Source organism: Plodia interpunctella, chromosome 7 (genome assembly GCF_027563975.2).
Source record: "Plodia interpunctella isolate USDA-ARS_2022_Savannah chromosome 7, ilPloInte3.2, whole genome shotgun sequence".
NCBI lineage: Eukaryota > Metazoa > Arthropoda > Insecta > Lepidoptera > Pyralidae > Plodia > Plodia interpunctella.
In genome coordinates, this window is record NC_071300.1 from 6,451,967 (window position 1) to 6,476,768 (window position 24,802).

The 24,802-nt window shown below is 33.3% G+C and overlaps 2 protein-coding genes across 2 annotated transcripts; both read left to right on the top strand.

Annotated features, from left to right (window-relative positions):
• Positions 1-6,146: 6,146 nt before the first annotated feature.
• On the top strand, positions 6,147-7,442 carry LOC128671496 (ommochrome-binding protein-like). Its single transcript, XM_053747984.1, has 2 exons — positions 6,147-6,301; positions 6,580-7,442. Exon 2 carries the CDS (start codon positions 6,580-6,582, stop codon positions 7,402-7,404), a length of 825 nt encoding a protein of 274 aa, XP_053603959.1. The 5' UTR covers positions 6,147-6,301; the 3' UTR covers positions 7,405-7,442.
• Positions 7,443-14,413: 6,971 nt separating this feature from the next.
• Positions 14,414-16,366, top strand: LOC128671460 (trypsin 5G1-like). Its single transcript, XM_053747915.1, has 4 exons — positions 14,414-14,505; positions 14,776-14,980; positions 15,284-15,542; positions 15,897-16,366. Exons 1-4 carry the CDS (start codon positions 14,472-14,474, stop codon positions 16,194-16,196), a joined length of 798 nt encoding a protein of 265 aa, XP_053603890.1. The 5' UTR covers positions 14,414-14,471; the 3' UTR covers positions 16,197-16,366.
• Positions 16,367-24,802: the final 8,436 nt, after the last annotated feature.

The window sequence follows — 24,802 nt, forward strand, 5'->3', positions numbered from 1 at the left end:
CAATTTTTCGGTTATCTATTTAAAATATTAGCATGACAAGTACATTGTAATTTATTAAACAAGGACTGGTAAGTACTTTTCGTAAAGTCGATAATTGTATGGGTATGACCAAAAATGTTATTATTACGAGCGCCGGAAGGCACGTATTTTTTTATTATACTACAGAACTAGCAAACAGTCATCTGGTCCACCTGATGGGAAGTGGTCACCGCAGCCTATTGACGGCTGAGGGTTACGAAATTCGTTATGTCCATTCCTTAGGAGTATATACCTACTCTTGATGATGTCAATTGCCAGATTTGCGGTGTATACACGGTAGGGCATGCTTACGCAACACACTTTCACCGCATGCGGTGAGAGTCCACAGATTGGCTATTACTAGACTGACCTAGCCTATAAGAAAGTAGTGCATGATAAACAAACCCCTGGCAAACTGTATGAAGCGAAGGAAAAAAGTAGAAACGTGGACCCTGGGCTCCGACGCTCCATAACTATGTAGAAAACCGGAAAGACGCTCGATGACGACGCGCGATGAGAGTGCCCTTCAAACTGCCAAAAAAGTAGAACATAAAGTAACAGTAGGTCTTTGGTTAGGTAATTTATATTTTAACATTTATGTTGTCAGTCAGTTATTTAAATATGTATAACTTAAATTACAAGCCAACACCACTTAAACATAAAATGACTGATTGCTTTTGGTCAAACGGACATGTGACTCGATTTAGATCAGATAAAACCTGTTTTGATATACTAAAAACTCATACGTCTGGTTCACCGTGAACCATCAGACCCTTGAGGTTACATATCGGTACTAAACATTTGAAAGTTGGATATTTTATCGCATTGAAATATGTAGAAACATACAAAAATTACAAAATGCGATATTAGATACGAAGAAGGAGCTTTAATTATGAATGCAAGCAAAAAGTATAATTTTAATATTTGTGATCAAAATAGTAAATAAAGAGTGTTGAATGTTACGTTCACTAAATAATATTTTTGTGAGTCGTATCTTTTTAAGATGTGCAATACAATACAACGAAGTTGTATCTTTTTAAGATGTGCAATACAAAAAGTCAATTTATTAGAACAAAACCTAGACAATCAGAATAATATCGAAATTCTTGACCGAACGCAAGTTTAACTTACGAAAATGACTGTAAAAGGAAACGTGGTTATTATTAAACGTGTGAGTCAATGGAACAAGTCGGGACGGGTGCTTCTTGGAACTCTTTTGTTGCTGCATATCATTCTCATTGCCCAATAAGACAAATTCAGAATCAACGCACTGACGCATATAAACGCTGACAAAACGCGAGCGGGTTGTAACGGTCGTGTTATCCTTTATTTATTTTGATTTGAAACTGTGTTGATAATATTGACATGAGCACCAGAAAGTTTGCATGAATTTATCAGTAAACGTATATTATTATGTAGTCATTATAATGTCAGCACAGCAAATAGAATTGTCCGGATATCGAACCCGAAACCTCCAATGTAACCAACAAGATATTAGGCTACAGATGTCGTCAATTTGCACCTTGAAAACAACTGAAAAGCAGTTGCCCCGCTGCGTTTTTCGAGCGGTTAAAACGCCAGTGTGGAAGCGAGTGACAGCGACGACTCGGTCGTCCGTCGTCCGTGGGTCGCGTCCGCAGGTAATGACACAAAACGACGCACACGTCGGCTGCATAACTCACAACACTGATCCGACATGCCGCCGCCTTAATAAATAGACCACTTGGTGATCGATGCTTTTATACTGGTTTTCGGTCTTAGATTGGTGCACTTTGAGTTACGATGTGTGTCACGATTGTTGTTTTGTACGTTTTTGTGTTGAAACAGCGACGTTCCAATCTGGGATCCGCTTCCAATGTCATAAAAAATATTCCAAGCATTAGTCCAAGTTTTAATGTACAAAATGTAGTTGTTATATAACCAGAAGATATTAAGATTTTTATTTAAAGTAAAGGTATAAGGCGTAAAGTAGGATATTATAATACGCAAAATAATCTTTAAGATAACTACCGATTTCGATTAGTTAACATTCATTTATTTCGTCTGTATTATTATGCATCAAATAACTACCTATTGCATGTAGACTCATATCAAAATCAAAACGTTACCTAATAGTTGTGTAGTAATAGATTAATATCTTGTTACAAATATTAGCACTTGTTTATAGTGCGAAAGCCCACAACAGGCCATCTAACCTGGTTTTTGCGTAATAGTACGGTTGGCTGCGTAATTAGATTCGCTTGTGACCATCTACCGACCTTTACATAGAGTTGTCTCTTAGCTAAGATGGGATGACATCATTTCTAGGTAAATCTTTTACAATCGCTGGAATAAGATTTTGTCGTCGAGACGTCAAATGGAGAATGGGACAATTAGATAATTATTTCTAACAGCCGATCGTGATTATCACTTATCTGATTTCCTACTGTTTCTTCCCCACTTTAAATGGTCGTCGTCAGACCGTCCTCATGTCTTATATGACGACATCACGATAGCAAATTTTGGGTATGTCCCATCTGCCAGGCCCAGTCAAAAACGGCGTGGCCAGACAATTGATTCCTACCTACCAACGCAAACGCGGGCGACACTCCTGGGATCGTGATTTTATATGAAAGCATTTATTTTTTAAAAGATTTACTTTTAAATAGATTTAGTATTTCTTAAATTGAAATCTTGTCATGTACGACATGAGTTGAGCAGTTTCATACAACAATAAATGAGCACACAGAGAACAAACACCACAAATTAGCCGGCTAACCGACGTGGGTGGAGCGGTACAGTTCTTAATAAGACGGCAATTACACGTATTAAAACAACCCGAGTGGGCCCGAAGGCTTTGTCCTTATTAGGCAAAATGGTAAATGTCTCTATCCAAGGTTTCGCCTCTGTTTCTATAATTTCATTTGAAAAGAGACATATATTTTATAGATTCAATGTGATGTGTATATTTTAATCCCCGACGATAGGTGAAGAATTATGAGTAATATGTTTAACGTGTCTGTATCTGTGTTTCTGCACGAATTTGATATAGTTTTTTTTTTATTAAAAAGATAATTTCATCGAGAGTATTCCTAGCTATGTTTGTAAATGTGAGTTCAGCCGTTTGGAAACCTCTTTTCTAGTAAATGAGAGAAAGTAAATAACTTCTACTGGCCAGTTTGTGACATCGTGGTCAGAAGGCGGGAGTGTGTATGTATCAGGTCCCATTGCTTTGTTTACTGTTCATTCTAATTTATATATACGATTTACAGTACCTATGCATACTGTTTGATTCGTTGATATCATGAAATTACAGGTATTATATGTCTGTAATTTCATGATAGGAAAGGACATAGGTATGCAATACTATTGTATTGCATACCTATGTCCGTTTGAAAGTATTTATAAATTTTATAAATTTATTAATACTTTCAAATATATTAATGTATATTATATGCATAGACATGAAAATGTGTGAACATTTTCCATCATGCAGGCCGAATGAGTAGAACAGCTATTTTTTTTGGCCTGTGCCTGTCACATACTAGCCAAGGTTTCCTTTTCTAGGACTAGTTATACAGGTTTTATTAATTCTTGTAGGTTCTTTATATTTTATTAGAATTAGCTCAGGCATCACAAGTCCAAACGAGCGAAGCGATTGCGTAGGATGAGATCCAAACTTAATGAGCTACATTGTCTTTATTACTTTAAATGGAAGTGCAGGTTTTTTTCCCTGTTACGCTGGGCACTTGTATTGCCAGTGGGCGTGGTTCCGCTATCTTGACCATAATGGTAGCCTATCCTTAAAATGTTATTCTGACGCGTCACAAGAATATTCAAAATGTTGAAGATATATTTTATACTCATTATTATTTTAAATAAATAAATGATTTCTCTTAGATGATAGTAATAATAAATGTATAAAAAAAAACATTGAGAGGTTCCCACGTTGGTAGCTGATCCTAGTTGAACCATCAGGTTTACATCCAGGAACACGCCCAGATGAGTGAGATTTTTATTGTATGAAAGGTATATTTATACGTTATATGTTTTTACGATAAACTGTAATATTAACACGCTTTCACATCACGGTATCTTGACTCGTTTCACCTAATCGTCTTCATAGCATTTGGAAAAGACAAACAATTAATCAACCTCTCATGAGAGTTCAATACACTTGTATACTTGTTTCTATTTCTTGATTATGTCAAATAAATAAATCATAGAAGTGACGATTCATTTTTGTGTAAAAATAATAAAATATATTTATAACTTGCTGCGCCTCGGGGCTTCGTTTCTGCGGGAATTTTTAATGGGAAGGTTCAAAAATACCCTATGTGTTTTCCAGGTTATATTCTAACCACGTACCAAATTCCATAACAATCCGTCCAGTACACTTTGCGCAAAATGTAAAGCTACGGTTAATTTACTCAATTATTCTATTAAATGGGTTTGTAAAACTGACTAATAACGTTAACATTTTCTGATCCTAAACTTTTATCGAGGAAATCTTACAATATTTCTTATCAGTCGTTATTAGTTCTGTCAGTTAATAGTAATTACAAATACGTATATTTGATTTCTGCGAAACGGTACTAACGATTTTTTGTGTTACAGGTAAGCTGTCGCGGGACCTAACGTCTTGTGGGACATTTTTTGATTTATAGTTTCAGATTTAATCAGTTAATATAAGTTTAATTTTAAGATACGAAGTTTATTACCAAAATAGGTTTACTTTTAATAGTTTTATTAGAGGAAGTTATCCATTATTTGAATTGAGTCATTATCTGTACTTTCGTGATATTATGATGACATCTAGTCCATCAGATCATAGCCATTAGTCATCCAAGTAGGATTTTGAGTAGTAAAAACGGAGGCGTGCAAATATTATACCAACTTGTAATAAAAACGGTTATTAACATATTTTTATATATGTTTTAGATCATATTTAACCTTAGTTTTTTTTAAGTGGTGTCTATTTGTACTAATTATAATGATTCAATTAATCAATTTGATGAGTCGGACAAAAAGGTCAAACACAGAGTGGTAGCTTCTTCAAGTTCATTTTTCACAATATTTATTGTTTTTGTTTAAATCAAAAAGTAACTACTAAAAGTTAATAAAGCAATGCTAAAGTCAAATTAATAAAATAAACATTAAAGATGCTTTACTTTACGTAGTTACGTGTTAGGTGTTTCATTGAATTTTATAGGCAAAAGCCTAGCACATTTCATGTCATTTTTTTGACTGAATTTATATCCCACTGTTCAAAATTTCCTCCCGCATTTAATAACACTAGTATCCCTATGATTCAGCTTAAAACTGCTTTTTGAAGTGAATGCACAATGTTGTGCATGTTAAAGAATGATAAAAATTTACCTAGGAGAAAAGGTTATCTTATGAATAAACAATTATAAAATAACCTTGTGTACGCCAGTTATTAAGATTCATTGACTCCACCGATTTACAAGGCAATGTTTATATTTTTATAAATACAAAAACTAAACTTAAGTAATTTTCATAGGATAATATGCAATTTTTTATTTTAAAACAACGTAATTAAGAACTTACTAATCCCCTAATTATGAAGGCAAAATTTTACTGTCCGATGACTCAATTGAATTGATTGTACATACAGTACCATAACTCAATTAAATAAAGTTATTGCTGCAAGAAAATTCAATTCAGTTACTTAACTGAATCTTCTTCGTACCTACCTACCTTTCTGAGAGAAAATTTATCTGAAATATTTGCATGCCATTGAAGTAAAAAGATATATATTACAGGTTGGCTTTTCAAATACTAGCCGAATTGGAACAAGAATCAACACGGTTGACGAAAATGAACAAGAATCCGAAGAGATGCGAAATATAAAAATGTGAATTATTATTTTTCTACCATATTATTTACGGATCTACGAAGATCGATCTTAGTATTAAAAGTCAAAGATTGTTATTTATTTACTACTATTATATTACTATTAAAAGTTGTTGTACGTCTTTCATATAATGATATGTTGAGAAAATTTTACTGGTGGTTCAGAAGCCACTCTGTCAAATGTTGTCCAAGTACCTAACTAAAAATTCGTCAAGATAAATAATGGCATAAACAAACTGACTGGACAATATTTTGTTATCATATATTATAAATACACCGAGGAATATAAAATAGAACAGCATAAAAGCAATGTAAATGTGTAATCAGAAATGTGATAACTTCGCAACCTGTGCTATTCCAGATGTATATTAACTTGGATATGTTTACTAATTAGTCATTTACTTGTCATTGATTGGACTGCACCAACGTGAGTATCTAATTAAGTATTTATTATTATTTTTCCCTTATTTGCATCTACAATCTTACTTATGGTTTTTTATAGTTTAAAAGTATTTGTTATAAATGTAATAAAAAATGCCCAGTAATTGTTATCCTTTAGGATTTTTTGGAGGCCTTTGCCCAGCAATGGACTACTTCATCCTTTGCGCAACTCCTCCATTTTTATCAGTTGAATCTACATCATCAGTATTTTTATATTTTTTGTATGCATTTTGAGTACCTAATTATTTTTAATTATTGTTGCAGATGAAGATATTATTTTTCGTCGCAGTGTTTGCGTTAAGTCAAGCTGAAATAATTACGGGGAAAAAATGTGTCGGAGACGGTGATAAATTTGAGAAAGAAACACTGGTGACCGGTTACGACAGCCCTTATCAGTTGGCAATTGATCCTGCTACAAACACTCTATTCTTCAGTTATTCTACAGAAATACTTGGAGATGGATTCAAATCTGTATATTTAGATCTAAAAACTAAAACGCATGAAGAAATTCCAGTACACGGTGGTGGATTCGCTCATGCAGTTGACGTTCGTAACAATATAGTTTATATTGGGAGCACTGAGTCGGGCATTTCGAAGTTTGATTACCAAACTAAGAAAGCTGTTCCGCTAGATTTAACAAAGGAAGGTATATGGCAGATGTTCTTCAAAGACGGATTGTATTTTACTACGTATCCTAGTGAGAGTGCCTATTTATACAAAGATGGTGTTGTTAAGAAAGTGGAAGAATTAAAAAATACAAGATCCTTGACTTTGGGAGTTGATAATCATTTTAATATTTTCTTCTCTAACTCATCAGGGTTCTTTATTTACAAGAAAGACAGTGGTGTAACAACACATGTGGCAGACTATGTTGCAAACGCCTTTACGTCTGATCCTAATGGGAATTTATACTTTTCTACACCTTCGGGTTTATACTCTGTTGATGAAAATCTTATAGTCAAAGCAATTCTAGAAGAAAGCAATATATATGGAATGGTAATTGAGGGAGAGAAAACAATTATTTATGCAAGCAAAGACAGTGTGATAAGGCTGAAACCCAGATCTGAATGTATTCAAGATGATGTCTAATTTTATATAATTGTTTAATATATATTTAACTTTTATAATGGTTTGTTTTTTATATATTTTATTAGCATAATATCAAGCTGGGGGATGGAGTTGGAAAAGTAAATATCTAATGGCTGGGTATGTAGCTGTGATTCTGTGATGACAGCACGGCCATTGTGCGGCTCGGCGCCTTCCGCTTGCAAAACCAGGGTATAAAGACCTAGTATCCCATAACACGAGACTGGTGTTAACTCAATCTGTGTGAATTTATTTAATTAGTTATTAAAGACCTGCCAAATACTTTCCACACTCAATACTGCTAAAGTCTATTTTCCTTTGTCTAATCGGAGTACTTACGTTCGCAATTTCTTGTTCAGTTAGCGTTGGTAAAATCCGCTTTACAATATAACAAAAACCAACCACAAATTAAAATAAATAATATGATTTCTTAATATTTTGACTTCCTTTAAATATCACATTTTGATGTGTTTTATTTATGAAATTCATAATTTTATAGATTACTAAACTTACGTAATTTGTTATATAAGTTTTCTAAATATCTACAGCTATTTCTAAATATCTTTATTATGCGCATAAAATAAGTACCTTCGTTTCAACGAAGTACCAAAATTTTATTTACGTTTGACATAAGTCATATCTCTTATGACTTTTCTACAGTAGTCCAATTGCTTCAATGCTATACACACTTTAGTGCAACATTTCTTAAGAAAAAGTATGCTATATACTAATCTTTATTCCTGAAAGTAGTAAAAAATCTATAATTAAACTCTTAGGTACAAGTAAATAACAAGTAAATAAGCAAAACAAATTGACTTTCTCGTTGGAAATATCAGTCTTATAAGTAGGTAACAACAGAACTAGTTTCACAAACTAATCTGTGGATTACGTGAGTGCATTCTCGTACACACGATCACGTGGTGTCAGCCGGTGCATCATAGTTGCGGTTGCAAATAGCGCACTTCTCTAGGTGTCTTTAAGATTTGCAGTGTGTGTGAACTTGAGAATTGTTTTTTTATATGCCAAATTCCAACATGCCAAATTCGTTTCCTATCAAGTACTTGGAAATGAAATTGACATGTTCCGAACATAATTAATTTCTAAATATTGTTTAAATAATAAGGTTTCGCCCGTGTGAATTTTTCAGGGAAAATATCAGTACCAGTACCGGTTTCAGGGATGATAAAACCTGTGTCCTCCGCATTCTTATCTATCTCTCTTATCTTATCATATGCTGAATTTAAAAAAAAATGTTTTACTTAATTATTTATATTAAGCATTTATACTAATTAGGATTGGATTACAAGAAGCTTCAAATATTTTGTGGCAACTGACTCGAATAATATGCAAATTACAAATTTGTGATTTTATAAGTTACATATGCGTTACATTAGGAGAAAAGGCTCTTAATGACACGTGTTGATGTAAGCATAGATAGGCTAAAATTTGATGACTATTTTATTGCATTCTGGACCAGTAATTAATAGAAAAGGATGGGAGGGGGGCAGAAAGAAAAATTGTTAAGAAGAATGTAAAAGAAGGAGCTAACTTAGGGTTTACTAAAAAGGCTGAGATGATGAAACGATGATATCTCTATCATCAAAGCGATCTCTCGTTTCCTTCCTGACCTTCAAAACAATACATTTTCTACCACACATTTTTCTTGTAAGACAGTTTATAGATCGTAAAAGTAATATAAATAATAATCTGTTTCACCAACACCATATTAACAATGATCAAACCAAGTTATCTAACACGTGTTTCTTTACGGTGACTACCTTGGTACAAATAAAGGCACAATAGCAGAGAGCACAAATAGGAAATCGTCGCTCCACTGGACTGGATAATTCAGGCCTTACTTGCACATGAAAATCGTAATTTTGTATGCAAATTCAATGGAAATAAAGATTTGGCCGTGATTCTGTTAGTTGCAACAATATCAAACCTTAACATACATACTTAATAATATTATTTGGTGTAAAGAAATGTCTAATCAATTTTTATGAAATCTTACGCTATAATAGCAAAAGATCAGAGGTCAAAAATATTTACTTCGCTAGCTCGAAGACCTAAAGAGGGCCTTGGCTTCCTATAGGTAGTGTAATGTGCAAAATTGTAATTTTGCACATTTTTCTATTTGCACCTCTCATTGCCAGTCGGTGACGGGTACTTTATCGCTCGGTACCTATAACCAAATTCAAATTTTTTTTTCAAATGTCCCACAGTGTTGGTAGGTATAAAAAAGGAACAAGACATTTTTTGCTGCAGGCGGAGCCATGAATAACAACTAGTTGCTTTTTAGATAATTGTCTACAACGCGAAATGCACGAAACGGAGGTACGTATTTTTATATTTTTGTGAGTACGTACTAAGTACGTTCATGTAAAATAGTCTGAAGGTTATTTTAGTGGTGACCTAGAAAAACCGAAGGTTGTATGAAGGTACCTACCTAACACGTGCCTAACAAATACAAAGAAGTAAGACAACCTTCTTTTAAGAAATTATGTACACCGTTTATGTACCGTACCGTTTATGTACACATCAAAATTACAGCAAAAGTATAAAATAAAACAGGTACAAGGGATCTACTTATTTCAAAAGAAATCTCTCCAGTGTCCCGTGACGAAGAGGTGAAATATAATCACGATAACCGCTAACTTAAAGAAAAGACTACTTAACATACATACGCTATATTAACATATACTACATATCTATACTATTATTATAAAGAGGTAAGCGTTTGTGAGTTTGTATGTTTGAGGCGGGTAATCTTCGAAACTACTGAGCAGATGTCAAAAATTCGTTCACCATTAGAAAGGTACATTATCCAAGATCGCTATAGGCTATAATTCATCTTAAATTTTTCACGGGAGCGAAGCCCCGGGCAACATCTAGTATACTATATAAACATATACTACCTAACTATGATATAATAGACAGGTAAATTTTTGACGTGTCTTTTGAAGATCGAGACAGATTGAGGTGGAAGTTAATTATGTCTGATGACAAGGACTTGGAAGAAATAGGAGATAAAAGAAGTATTGTGAGTGAGAAACTTCTCAATAAGTCATATAAAAAATAAATTTACAATATGCTTTTGACAAAGTAATTAGTTAAGTATGCGTGACATGCAACATTGTACTAGTATGTCGCGTTAGTACATACAAAGGTTTTATTAATAAATATTCAAGACGTGTGCCTTTGTACTGACGTATTCTATAATGTGCTAGGTAATTATACATGTAATATGTACTTTTAAATTATTATAGGTATCTGCTGTACAAAGTTCTTTATTGTTGTCATTACAACAGTAATGTCTAGTGGGTAGTATTCGAAATAGAAGGAAATATAACATATTTGTTCACGCACATAATAATGTGCGTGGTCTATCAGGTTTTAATCTCATGCCAATGCTTTGTGTCCCTTAGTCGCCTCGTACGACATCCACGGAAGGATATAGTGTAGTGATCCTATTCTAGGGCGGAACCACACGCCGCTTGGAAATAGATGGATAACATACAACTTATAAATATGTCATATTTAAATTTAAATATAAGTACACGTTTTACCTTTGTAGAGAACAATGAAGGTCGATGTATACTTGTCGCTAATAGTGTTTGTATAGGTTTTAAGGATCCGTTGTCCTTTTTAGAATAATAATACAGCACTAAATACTAAGTACTTATTATTGAAAACTTTTGTGTAAAGAAATAGTGATATTTTTAATGACATTATTTATTTACCCATGAAGAAAGAATGAAAGAAAAAAATATTTGCCAAAAACATGAGTACAAATATACAAATTGATGTTAAAATGAATTAAACCTACATGTTTTTCCGAATATAGTTATGCGCAAAATTGCAGTAACTGCAGAGGTGCTCAATAGCGCGCGCTCGGCAGTTAAGCCCCTTTCATAATATTCGGATCTCAGATGGGTGACCAAAAATATATTATCTCTCGTTTTCTCGGCAGTTGTAAAATTGTTTCTGAATTAAAAAACTTCTACAAGTCTAACCTGGTTCTCGTAATTAATTATTTTATTATAGCGAACATGTAAGAAGGTTCAATTCGGGTCCATTGAGACTAGGTCTTTTGTGGCTGAAAGGGGGTACCTACCAACATAATAATTAATTAAAATATAGTAAACCTAAAGATTTTACCCGCGCCATAAATACGACTGAGACATAAAGCATAATGAAGATCTCTCTAGAATTAGTATTCTCATAAAACAATAGTTACATAAGCGATCAATGCAATCGCAAGATCGTCCTTCACGGTTGAATGGCGAGGTACAAACTCTAAAGGTGATATTCCACCGCTGTGCTACGAACCAACTAAACATTTTACATACAATATGTCTAACTTATTTCGTTAACTAACACTTGTATTGTAGGAACTTTTATTCTTATCGAATGTCTACACTGATTACAAATTTTGATCCAGTCGCCTAAAAGTAACTGAAACAAACTAAAAAACTTTACGGTCACAAAGTATGTTTATTTCAAGATTTTTTCAAGCGAGTGTATTTTTTCAAGTGTTTAGGTTGGTAATTCATATTTCACTGTCAAGATACCTCGCAGTGTTAATATATAAGTCTGTGAGTGAGGCGCAAAATGTTATTGGTTAGCTACTCACTTCAATAAGACTACATAGGTAGTTGTTAATTGCAAACCCCACACTAAGCGTTGCACTAGTCAACTTTGACATTAACTTTAATCTGTAGCAAGTTTACGTAAATTACGTTGACGCACAGGTTAAAGTCAACTTCAAAGTGACTAATGCAACTCCACCTGAGCCTTCTGTTCTTCTAGAGTTCTAAATAAATTTTATTCTACGTAGCCTGTGGACGCTCAACCTAACACGATAGTGTTAATATTTGATTATAGATGTCATTTATGTGTGTCAATGATTGACGAACTATTGATTACGTAAAGTAGTGAATGTAAATGATATTCGTATATTTGATTGATAGATCTCAATCATGAATATTATAAGTAGCCGATAATGTTTGTTATATCACTTATATCAATAGAATATTGAAAATTAGCTTCATAATTGTGTAGAAATTTGTTAATACGCTGCAAATCGTACTAGGTGAATTCTGATAAAACCTGCCTATTAAAACTTTACCCTCTATTAAAATAAATTATTAAATCAGCCTCTATTAAATTAGCGTACCTTTTGCTTATTTTATGGCACTGAATAGTAAAAAATTTTACTTTTAATTTAAAGAAAAGTTAAGTTATCCTATTTATTCTAAGCAGTAACTATTTATGGTAAGTTATCCTATAAAAATAATTTATATAGTCACAAATATCTGTTTTCAGTGACTGTCTGATATTTAGCTCTCGTATGAATTTCAGTAATTAATCCCATAAGAAATACCCATGTATTGAAAACCATAGTTCGATAAGAAGATTTTTGTATAATCTTGTAACATTTAAAACTAGGAAATCGCACATAGGAAGTAGGGTACAAAAAAAATACGTAACTTCATTTAAATCTATACGCTATTTGAAACCACAGGTCATAAAACGATTTAATGAAGAAACCTTAGCAATTGAACACTTCTCCAAATTACCGTAGTAAAGTAAACCATTTGAACTATTTCATACTGCGATCCAGGAAACGAAAGGTCTTTGGCTCCCATTGGAATGTATGCGTGGGAGTCTCTCCCATGCACTCTAGGCATACAATAAAGTAAACTACAGAAGATACGCACTTAAAATTTGTGTACAGAATGGTACTAGCTGCGCCCTGGGGTTTCGCTGCCGTGAGAATTTTGGGATAAACAGTCCCTATCTATTATTCCAGGTTACTTTCTACACGTGTACCAAATTTCATAACAATCGGTCCAGAGGTAACAAACTTACTTTCACATTTATAATATTTATACGCTCTACGGATACGCACTTAAAATTTATGCTCTAAAAATTACATAATGCATATGTCACAGAAGTGATTGAAATTTTAGCTCAAATAAAAGCGAATATGAGAATATTAGCAGCCGCAACTACAAGTATATTGTCGATGATATATTGAATTATTTGATCTTATTTAAATAATCGTCGTTTTATAACACATCGATAATGGTTATCATAATAGTAACAAATATTCAATTCATATAAAATCGTTTTTTTTTTTAAATAAATTATGGACCGAAACATGTCATCAAAATTAAAAAGTTAAAAATATTTATACACGAGTTATATTTCCGTAAACAACTTTAGATTGTGTTGCGTTCTCTGCTTTCTATTGATTTAATGAACACTATCTTATCTTACCCAATAAGCTTATTACGCTCCTCCGAGTTCAATTCAATTGGTCATGAAATAAGGGCAAGCAATGAAATTGTATTGATTGAGTTAAATGACGTAGGGCTCAATGATGAAACCATTTCGTAATATCTTTAATAGCGTTAAGTTGTGGATTCATTTTATTATTTTGAAATTATAAGCGGACATTGTAAAAGTTATCTTTAGTATCAGTTCAGAAATTATCAGCTCTGAGCTCTGGGCTTCGACGCACAACGGCTAAAAAAGAAACCGGGGAAACGATCAAATGTACTATGGCATTTTAATTTAATATGCGAACTATTATCTACCTAATATGATGTCTTAATAAACACTTGTATAGAAAATTGGTTTGAACGAGTTACAATCAGCAGCTTTTGAGATAGGTCACCTACAAAACTAAAACTGTAACATTTATCATTTATACCAACAATATGAAAAACGAAATCATTTTTGATGACGAAAAATTGAATTTGAAATATCAAGTGTATGTTTAAAAATAAATATTTAGTGTTTGTTTTTAGGTATTATTTTATTAGTTTTACACAGAAAAAAAAGTTTCTTTTTTAAATTATTTTAACGATCGAATCGGTTGAAATTATTTCAACTGGGTATTTTCCTTTTGTTCAATATGTAAGTATGTCGATTTTAGATACCTATTGGGTAAATTTTACAGATAAACCACTTGATCTTGACTATCTGAGATACAGATAGACATCTTTACGTGATGGCCAAAATCTAATTTTTATGTTTAGTGTACTTGTAACAGTTCGAAGATGCAGTTAACTTGTAAATATTTTTTATTTATTGGTGAGTTAATAAGTATTTACAAAATTGCGCTTATTGGAGGCACTAAATCTATCTTTACCAATGTTTTCATTGAATAGGTTTATTTAAGCACATCAATAATAATTGAGTTCGCCTGTTTTCTTTTTTCAATTTTGGACTTTATTCTCAGCTGATATCATTATTTCAATAACCCCTAACTCTTAGTACTGTTTCCATCTACCTCAACAACTATCATTATTTTATTATACTCTCCAAGTATTTCAACTTCAAAAATATTAAATCTAATTACAGCTTTCTTCACTTCGGTATCGTCATTGCCTATTCATGAATCCGAATCTCAATCATCAAGGATCGTGAATGGGTATGCAGTAGATATAACCGAAGTTCCTTACCAAGCTGCGTTGAGAGGAAGAGTTACCGGGGGCTGGTCACACATTTGCGGAGCTGTTATTATTGGTACAAGAGCAATTTTAACTGCTGGCCACTGTACTATCAAGTGAGTTTGTTTTTATATTTTTAAAATAAGTAATCATTATATGAGCTTCAAAAAAAATTAAGCCTCGAATCAACCATCACATGCATTGGCATGTGATGGTTGATTCGAGGCTTAATTTGAACGCTAATAATATACTAATTGTAGTATATTATTAGCGTTCAATGATAACTTCTTAAGTACTGAAATATTAAGTAGGCTTATTTTGTTTTGAATGTAAGATTTTTCATTCTGAAAAAAAAAAAACAAAATTGTTTTCTTACTAATTTTAAGTTATTTCAAATTGATTATTATAATATGTTTCAGTTACACAACAAATCCATCACTGTTAAATGTTGTAGTTGGCACATCAAGTCGCCTTTCTGGAGGAAGGTCTTACGATGTGTCAAAGGTGATAGTCCATGAAAATTACTCTGAATCAACGTTAGAAAATGACATATCAATGCTAGTTACTGTTTCGACTATATCATTTAGCGAGTCAGTTAGTGCTATTCAGTTTGCACCTTCGGGATTCGTTTTAATGGATAATGCACCAGCTATTGTATCTGGCTTTGGTACAACTTCGGTAAGTCAACACATATCTTGGTCAAAATTATTTTATTTAGTTAGGACCAACATTTATTTAGTTAGAGAAACAATCCATGGACAACTGAACTATTATATTCATTTCTTCATAATCTCATATTTTTCCTTGGGATTTTATTCATGATTATCTCTCAAAGCCTGATATGATGATATAGAATGATATTTAAAAATTCTTATTGCATTGTATTATTTTATATTATGTTTCCGGTGTATATAAAGATAGAGGACTCAATCCACATGGAATCTTGACTTCCTTTAATTGCTCTCAATAATTCCAGGATTTGATTTGTCATTGTTTTTATCCAAGGTTTACTAATTTCAATTTCTATTCCAGTATGAAGGAGCTTCGTCATCAATACTACTGGCGGCTCAAGTGAACATAGTTTCCCAACGATCCTGCGCGAGAGCCTACCTCCGAATCGGCACTATAACTTCTGGCATGATTTGCGCAGGCGGCTCTGATCCTCCCAGAGATGCCTGCCAAGGAGATTCAGGAGGTCCCCTTGTGGCAAATAACCATTTAGTTGGCATAGTCTCGTGGGGTGAAGGTTGTGCTGACAATATTTATCCAGGAGTGTACACTAGGGTTTCTGAATACGCGCCATGGATAGAAGAAAAGTTATATTCAATCTGATATTTATGAGATTAAATGTTTACTTATTTAAAACATGTTTGACCAGGAATATGGCAATATATTCAACACATGTTGAGTTATATGTATCTACCTAATGATTAATAGATTATATTTATTATTGCAAGCATGTAGTATTACATATTTCTGTAGTATAAGTATTATTGTCCTTAGCTCACTCTTTTAACATTTCCCCTGAAACATGCATACTCAATATCGCACTCAGATCAGAACCAGTTACCGATAATTACAAATTTCTGGGTCGTGTTACCTGCGAATAATATAATCAGACGATTCAAGCACTTGTTTAAGTAATACTGAATTAATTTTATCGATAAACAGCTAATTTTGTGAACTTTATCGATTGATAAGTGAACTTGGGTACAACAATGGAGTTGTGCAAGCTAATTTGAATATAAACAACTTTCTACATCGATGTCAGTTACGGATACCTGTACTAAATAGTGTCATTGACATAATTATCACAAATTATAGAGAGAACAGAAATGGGAATATCCTTCCTTATCCTACTGTATTTTTAGGGTACAGCATGTCAGCCTACTCTAATTCTCCCAGTCTGATGTTAACTGACCTGATATTTGTCTTTAATATATCTACTCGTACTACCTACCTAATTATACCTATAGGTAAATACAAATACGCGAATATTTTAATATTGAGAATAACTTTTTATTGATGATAATTGAGCAATATTTATTATTTTTATTTTTTGAGCAATTTACGAACATTTTAACTTTGTATTTGATGAAATTTTGCGCACACTCTATTTCCAATGCGAATTCTGAAAATGCGAAATGATGGTATTATATTTATAAAATAAAAATGGTCACTCTTTTAAATCCAATAAAATATTATTTATTTATTTATTTATATAAACTTTAGTAAAATGTTAACAAAAGATGGACTTGTATTTTCTGCTAGCCAAACAAAAAAAAATTAACTACCCTTCTGTTACATTATTTCTTAAATGTTAATTTGGAATAAACTGATAAAACGTTTTGTAGTTACTTACGCTACATTAAAATGCTAATTGATTAAAATGTAATCAGATAAACTTCATAATTTAATACATAATAAAGTTGTATGTTATGATTTATTTAAACCAGCTTACAGATGTCATGTTATGCATATTTTGCAGTATTATAGTAAGGATTATTTTGATCAATGTTGTATAAATAAATAAAACACTTTATACTTTAAGAAAGGAGTTTCAAAGTAGCAGGTAGTTCATGTAGTGCCCATATGAACATTGAACACCATCTTTTATGAATTCCCTGTAAGTATTACAAAATATCTTTATTTACTTAACTATTAAAAACTATATGTTGCTTATAATATATTGGAAAAAATTATGTTAACGAAGTGCGGCTGAACCTAGCTCTAACCCGAAATAGGTGGATTTAGGTGCATTTATGTCTAGCCGCTTTTCGAGGTTTAACCGTAACATATACACTTTTCCAAACACTTGTCTGTGGTGTTAATTGAAATTTGTTGAGTTTTCGTTGACAGCGCCATGTTGATTGATGACAAATAATAGCCATTTTCCGGCGATCCCTTTGAACTCTCGTTTGCACGGAGTAATTTAATTTAAACCCTTTGTTACGAATGGAACTCGCTGTGATGACTTGTTTATTTTCAAAATTTTTAGAATTACTACAAGAGATTTCCCTTTTGTTTCACGGAACGGCAAATCCGCTTCAAAGTTATTCTCAGGTCAAACTTAAATGAAACATGTATGAAAATCGCTTTGAGTTATGCTTGTGCAGACATTACAATACGTTGATTTGCAGGACTAGATGAATGAAAAAGGAAAATAAGTACTACTAATGAGGATGATGATACTGAATCACAATCATAATGTTTCTGTTTTGTTCTTCTACCTTACCTATCTAAAGTAAAAACGTTTGGTTATCCAGTGCAGATCACAGACAGACTTTAATTCAAAAGTATGCGATGTTACTAATACAAAAAAATATATACAATGGCATACAAATCCATGGTTAGAGCAAAACCTTAGTTCACATACTATAGAATAGGTGTCGCTAGTGGTTACATTTTGTACTTATATTGCTATACAACTGAGAAAGAAATGGTAAGCCCACTGTTTATATGAGTTCCCTTGGGCATTTCTTCTTAGCAGTGGTCGTTTCAAAACGCTAGTAGTTTGTAGCTTTGGTAAATATTGTCTGTGAGGTAGTTTCTGAATAAGTTATTTTGACTTTGAGGCGTGATTTTAATTTAACTTTGTGTTATCACGATTGACACCTTTGACGTGATTCGCGTGATTATGGTCGCGCAATTCGCGTCATCCACATAATTTGTAAAAAAATACGACTTACGAATTACTAGGTTGTTAAAAATACCTATATACAAACGATGTGGTTCGATCCATTAGGTATGTGAAGTTTTAGGTTAATATAACATACACACTTCTGAAAAGGTAGAAGTGTTTGTAAGAAGGTTTTTGTATTATTTACAATATTCACTGTAACTAAGTTTAAACTAAGTTTTGTAACACCCTATGTAGTTAATGTCAGTTTAATAAAGATTTTATTCAAAAACTCGATTCGTCCTTGTCGTCGTCAGGAAGACTGGTGCATGCGATTGATTGATTGCGATATTGGATTCCTACGAACGAAGAGATTCGATTATGATTGCCGACCTCTTCATAGATTTGATAATAGTATTAGGTAGATATGTGGAGATAAGGTAAGAACTTACGTCTGGCTTAAAAATGTATTTTTATAAAAACTATATGCTTAGTTGTTTAGCTTTTTTTAGATCATTAAAAAAATTACAGCTACCAAATCGTCGTCTTGTAGTTTTGTGCCAGAAGGTTTTTAATAAATAACAAACCGAGAATTTAAGGCAACCCTATCTAAACTTAATTACAGACAGTATCGAAAAATTGTAATCCTAGTTAAATACAGTGAAAACCACCGACACTCTTCGTAATCCGTTTCCTCATTCTAGCCTACATTGTTTCACTGATATACACTTGCTGAAGAAATATGTAGCTTAATTTCAGAACATAGAGTGCTATATTGATAAGAACTTCCTTCCAGTTAAGAACCTTGTCAGTATAAGTGAAGAAATTATTTACACCCCCCTCATTTAGCTGTTTTCCGTCTTTTTCTTTCCGATGATTCTGTGTATCGCTCTGCCCTTTTCTGACGTCTCGTAATAAATTTTGGGGCGACTGCGAATTAACAATACCATAGTCATAATTCGCCAGCCTGTTGCGGCGCATTTATCGGCTGTTTGACGAGATGATATTGATATTGTGTGATGCGTAGGTCTTTTTTATTTTGGGCCTTATAAACTCGAAGCAGATTAACTAATTTGATTTATACTTTTAGCAAGAAAAACAAGTAAATGCTAATGAATCTGACTGTATTTAACCGAAAAAAAAATACGGTTTCAAAATTGAACTACAATTTCAGCCAATTAAATAAATGATAACAAGTATACGTATAATAAAACTACAGTGAAAATGTCTTACGAAAAATGGTTAGATGTCGACATAAAATCGTATATCGACCTTACACCTCATCCCTAAACCACCGTCGAAGTGTTCGCAGTCTCCACTAAATTCAGGGTTGGCGCTACTCAGCAGACAGCAATAACATAGGTGCAGACTGTCGACGCGAGTCGTCTCCGGATCAATTCTAATCTCTGTCGTCACGCCCTTGGTGACACTTCGGCCAGACACGTCAACCTCTGACGTCATCTAATCATAGACGAGCTTTTTCTTTGTTCTCGAATTAGGGGCAATAAGGTATGTTCACTCAATTAACTTCATTGATGTCATGTTGTTTATTTGTATGAAACACGATAACGAGCAATTGAGTGGCGATCGATAATCATACGTCATGTGGTTATTCATATTTTTTATTTTTTTTTTATGGGAAGTCATTTTTGTTCTTCCATACTTAGTTTGCATGACAAACGTTAATACATAAACAGATAATTTTCTACTTACTATCAAACTTTGAATCGGAAATGTGATATGTCCTAGTGTTATGCAAGGATACACTCGATAAACCAAAGTTACAGCTTTATAAAATCAAAATAACGAATACAAATATCCTTCATCAGTCAATCCCAATCAGAATATCAATTGGGAAGTCAGTGGCGTCTGTATGTCGCCAATATTCAATTCGATTAGGCCGTTGAGCGCCTAAACCCACCAATAAGTAAGTGTAATGCTATAGTCCCTCGGCCTATTACCTGGCAATTTCACAGAACAATCTACGTTGAAACGTCGACAGCACACAAGGATATGCCACACACACGCTTGGTACCCGAGAGGGACGGCACTTGCTTCTGCGATTTGTTTACACAGTGTAGCTTTCCCTTTCGTTCCGTGCGTGTGTGCGTGGCCATCTGGCGGGCGGGTGGCAACCCTGGCTGCGCTTGTAGTAGTGTCGCCCCTAAGCGCACCCCGTTTCGGGGTAGCCTCTGCGCATGTGTGCGTGACCCAGTCGAATAAATCTAGTGTAATACACACAAACATATTGGTAGCACGGCGTGTCATTTTTACGCTTGTGTTGTCGCTACTTGGGGTTCTTTATGCGGCGCGATGATATTATTATTCTGACGATTACGACATCCTTTATGCTTACAATAAAATAATTAATAAGGGATGAAGCGTATTGTTGTTCAGCAGTTTGTGATTGCTATCAACGCACTTAGCTTCATTCACGTCGGAAGGTAACGATGAAGTTTATTGAATACACCTTGTGGTGAAGCCGACAGTATTGTTTGAACACTTAGTGATCAATTAGCTTATTGTTTTAACACGGAATACTTTTTATTGTTCAATGAGTTTTCAATTGATTTTTTTTTGTAATAATAAACATATAGGGTAACACATATCGGTATGATGATAGATTTTCATTCATATTAAAATAATTTCTGAATTTTTTAAATAATTAAAACTGAATAAGTTATCTGAATACGTGTGATATTCGTCGATTTAAGTGAACGAAATATCACGTTATAAAATCAACATTTTTTTATATATGTTATAATTTAATTGTGTTTAATTAATTATTTCATAAATTAATTAAACACAATTAAATTATATAATACTTATAAAATAGTATGTTTTTAAAAGTAAATTAGGCCAAATAAATAAAGCAGTTACGGATACAACATTTTGAGTCACATCTGTGACGAAACAGTTGACATGCCAGTCAACCCCTGCCTAACAATTACGCGACAGGAATCATTGTGAAGCCCTACGTCATCCATTGTGGGCTATACCACTTACCAACCAGTATAAATTAAACCTTATTGCCTCTCAGAAATCCCTAAAAGACCGCTCTGCACAATGATTTTACAATAGCCGAAGTCAATCGACATACATTGCTAAGTTACTTTCCATAACAACGCGTAGCCTACGTTTATACTAAGCAATGGAGGTCGATACACAGAAATAATTCACTCAAAAGGATGTAGATTCTTTTAACATATGAATAGACTCCCGATAGTAGTTCTTATTACACATGCAATAAGATCTAAATACTGTGACGCGTTATCGACACTGGCCTATGTGTAAACCGGGTTTTTAAAAACATATTATTTAATACAATTTGAGATCGTGGAAGGTCAAGTAATACTGGCCAACATTATACAAATATTATTATCCTGGCCATTCACAAATATCAATAACGTATTACTAGCCCCGGGACAGATTTAAAAAGTTAACGATCGAGATTTTAAAGCATTATGACTCCATATCATAGCTATTTGAATAAAGATTAATAAGTGTCAAATAGTTTTACAGCTGTTAATTGAAATATCGTATGTAGTTTTATAGGATGATTACGTTAGAGACCTAACCCCATCTTACAATATAAAAATAAAAATACAAAGATTATGAAAAGTACCTAAGCTCAGTAAGAGCTGTATAAGAACTTTTTTGTTACACATAATTTATTTACTTCATTTACAAATATGTAATTAACTGTAATAAGAATTAAAATCTTATTTAAGGTTAATATAAGATTATTATGTAATATATTTTAAATATCATCTTCTTATTTTCTCGTAAACATCACGATCAATAAGTTCTATTTTGAGAATTTGTTCCTAAATTTTTGAAACATGAACACAAAATATTTAATGCCGCCAGACAGATGACGACGCGAATGCATGAACATTTCGTAGTTTGTATGAGAGCTTTTATTAACCGCAATGAAAATCCAGCAATGTATGCCAAATCTGCCAAGTTTGGCGAACTGTTTCGCGATAATGTATAGCCGGTATAGCAATTTCACTTAAATAGAAAATTAATTATTTAAAAATAATTTACAAAACGAATCAACTTTTAGTGCTCATCCAAACTAATAGATGGCACTACTAGACACGATGATTCGTCGTAGCACTTTTTGTAGCTCGTAGCACCGACAAGTACACAATAAATTATACAACGTGACAATCAATCATAAAGGAAACAGGACAAATTTATTGATAAATCAGTGCAATTAATATCTAAAGAAAGAAGTATATTTTATAGTAATTACAAATAATCATGAATAGAAATGTGTTGTTAAGAGTCCAGTTTTTTAGATCGAGGTTTCCGATCAAATAATTTTTTCTTCGTATTTATTTAGTTACGGACGGCGGGTTTATGCTGAGGAACATTGGAAATTCTGACAGAAATGGAGCAAATTCAGTAAGTATTAAGAAATAGATCTCCATGTTTATGATGGGTATCAAACCCAAGACAATATATGTCTTGGGTTTGATATCCATCGTGGAAAAATTAAAACTTGTGATCACAAATATTGGTCTACGGTTCTTCGTATTTTGTGTATGTATCTATCTATATTTATGAGCAAGGAGCCGCGTTGTAAGTTAGTAGATTATATAAAAAATACGCTTTTAATGTTAATTATATCGATCATCAAAAAAAGGTTAAATCAAGAGTTTTGTGAAAGAAATAAACGGATTTCTCTCAGCATCTCACTTATACTACTGTAAATACAGATCTAACTAAAGAGACAATATCTCCAGCGTTAAAAGGCCAGCCTGTTCAGACCGTGGGAAGGGGAGGGGGAGGGGGGACACCCTCCTGCGAAATTACTACATTTTGAAGGGAACAACTTTTTATGAGAATAAGCCGCTGCTATGAATCCAGAATTATAAACGAATTGGAGTGGTGTGAGTGCATTAGTCTGATGATAACGATTGCCTTCCTTTTTCAAAGTCAGACATTTTGTTACAACTGATTTTCTGTTTACAAAATCCAGTCTACTTGTTGGGTAGATTTATGGGCAATATCTACGGCATGTGGAATGGAACCACTGCATATTCTTCTCTATATCATATCTCTATGCAATACGAGGTCACTAAAGAATACAATAGCCTTGGCGGCTGAGAGGCATTGCAAAGAGGGATACCTTCAGGCAGGAGGCCGGTGGTAAAATAAAATTGTTGTTAATCATTTTTAGGTTAATTTTTATGCTAACCCTAAGCGTCGCGGCGTCGCAGCCTCTTATGCTTCCGGAATAGAGACAATGGGAAGTATGCTGAAAAGAAAACTGTCATTACAAAAAATCTATATACATTTATAAAATATTTTCAGCCATGTATTGAGAAATATAACGTTTTTTTTCACATTCTTTACTAATTCCTATTTCTTCTGAGTTGTCTGTTCATTGAGCTTATCCCGTTCCATTGGATCTTTCATAGTCGAATGGTTCATATCGACTATTGAGAATAGATCGATGCGTTTTATGTCTCCACACTATATGTGGTAAAGATAATTTTGGATGAAGAAATTCTCGCACAAACAAAATTGATAGTTTATGTTTACTAAATTTATTCATATACATACTTCCATACTAACAATTTTAAACACGATGTGAAAGTTTGTCTTTTTGTTTGTCATGCCTTCATAGATAAATCAATAAAACAATTTTGATGAATTGAATAATATGAATAGAGCTTCTTCAAGAAGCTCTATACATATTACGCAATTGTTTATATTTCAATATAATTGTTTATAAAATAATTTATTTATATAAACAATGAAAAAAAGACAATGTTAAGCGTTCAGGTTCATTCGGGAGTGTTCGGGAGCAATCGGGAGCGGTCGGTTGGGTTAAGTCAATAAGGTGCATTGGCCGTCCCAACTTGTCTACACAACGAGCGGACCGGGGCGGTTTCAAGATGCTGCGTCGTGAAATTTACCACGTTTTTAAGGAAAATTTGAACGAAGTCATCCACACGTAGGTTTTATGTCATGCACATAAACTATGGATTTACCTACGCCAAGTGAAATAGGAAAAGGGAAGAAGAAGAAAGTATGGATCTCAAGTCATACGCTAAAAGTTGAAAACTGGTCAAATTGTTTTATAGTTTCTGAATGACGTTCTACAAATATAACAGATTCTCTGGTAGGTAATTAGTTCACATCATTCAGATCATACAAAATCTTAACTTTTCTTTAATAACTAGGTACCTCAAGAAAAGGGAGCAAATTTTGCTTCTATATTCTAGCAACACAGTATTGCGATGCGATCAGTGATGGAAAACAATTTACAGATTGCGGCCACACGGCGCCACAGATGAACAAG

Excerpts from the sequence above, each read along its gene's own strand:
- LOC128671496 (XM_053747984.1), top strand. The coding sequence starts at position 6,580 with ATGAAGATATTATTTTTCGTCGCAGTGTTTGCGTTAAGTCAAGCTGAA.
- LOC128671460 (XM_053747915.1), top strand. The coding sequence starts at position 14,472 with ATGCAGTTAACTTGTAAATATTTTTTATTTATTG. Across the intron at positions 14,506-14,775 it reads TAAATATTTTTTATTTATTG|CTTTCTTCACTTCGGTATCG; the intron begins GTGAGTTAATAA and ends ATCTAATTACAG. Across the intron at positions 15,543-15,896 it reads CTGGCTTTGGTACAACTTCG|TATGAAGGAGCTTCGTCATC; the intron begins GTAAGTCAACAC and ends TTTCTATTCCAG.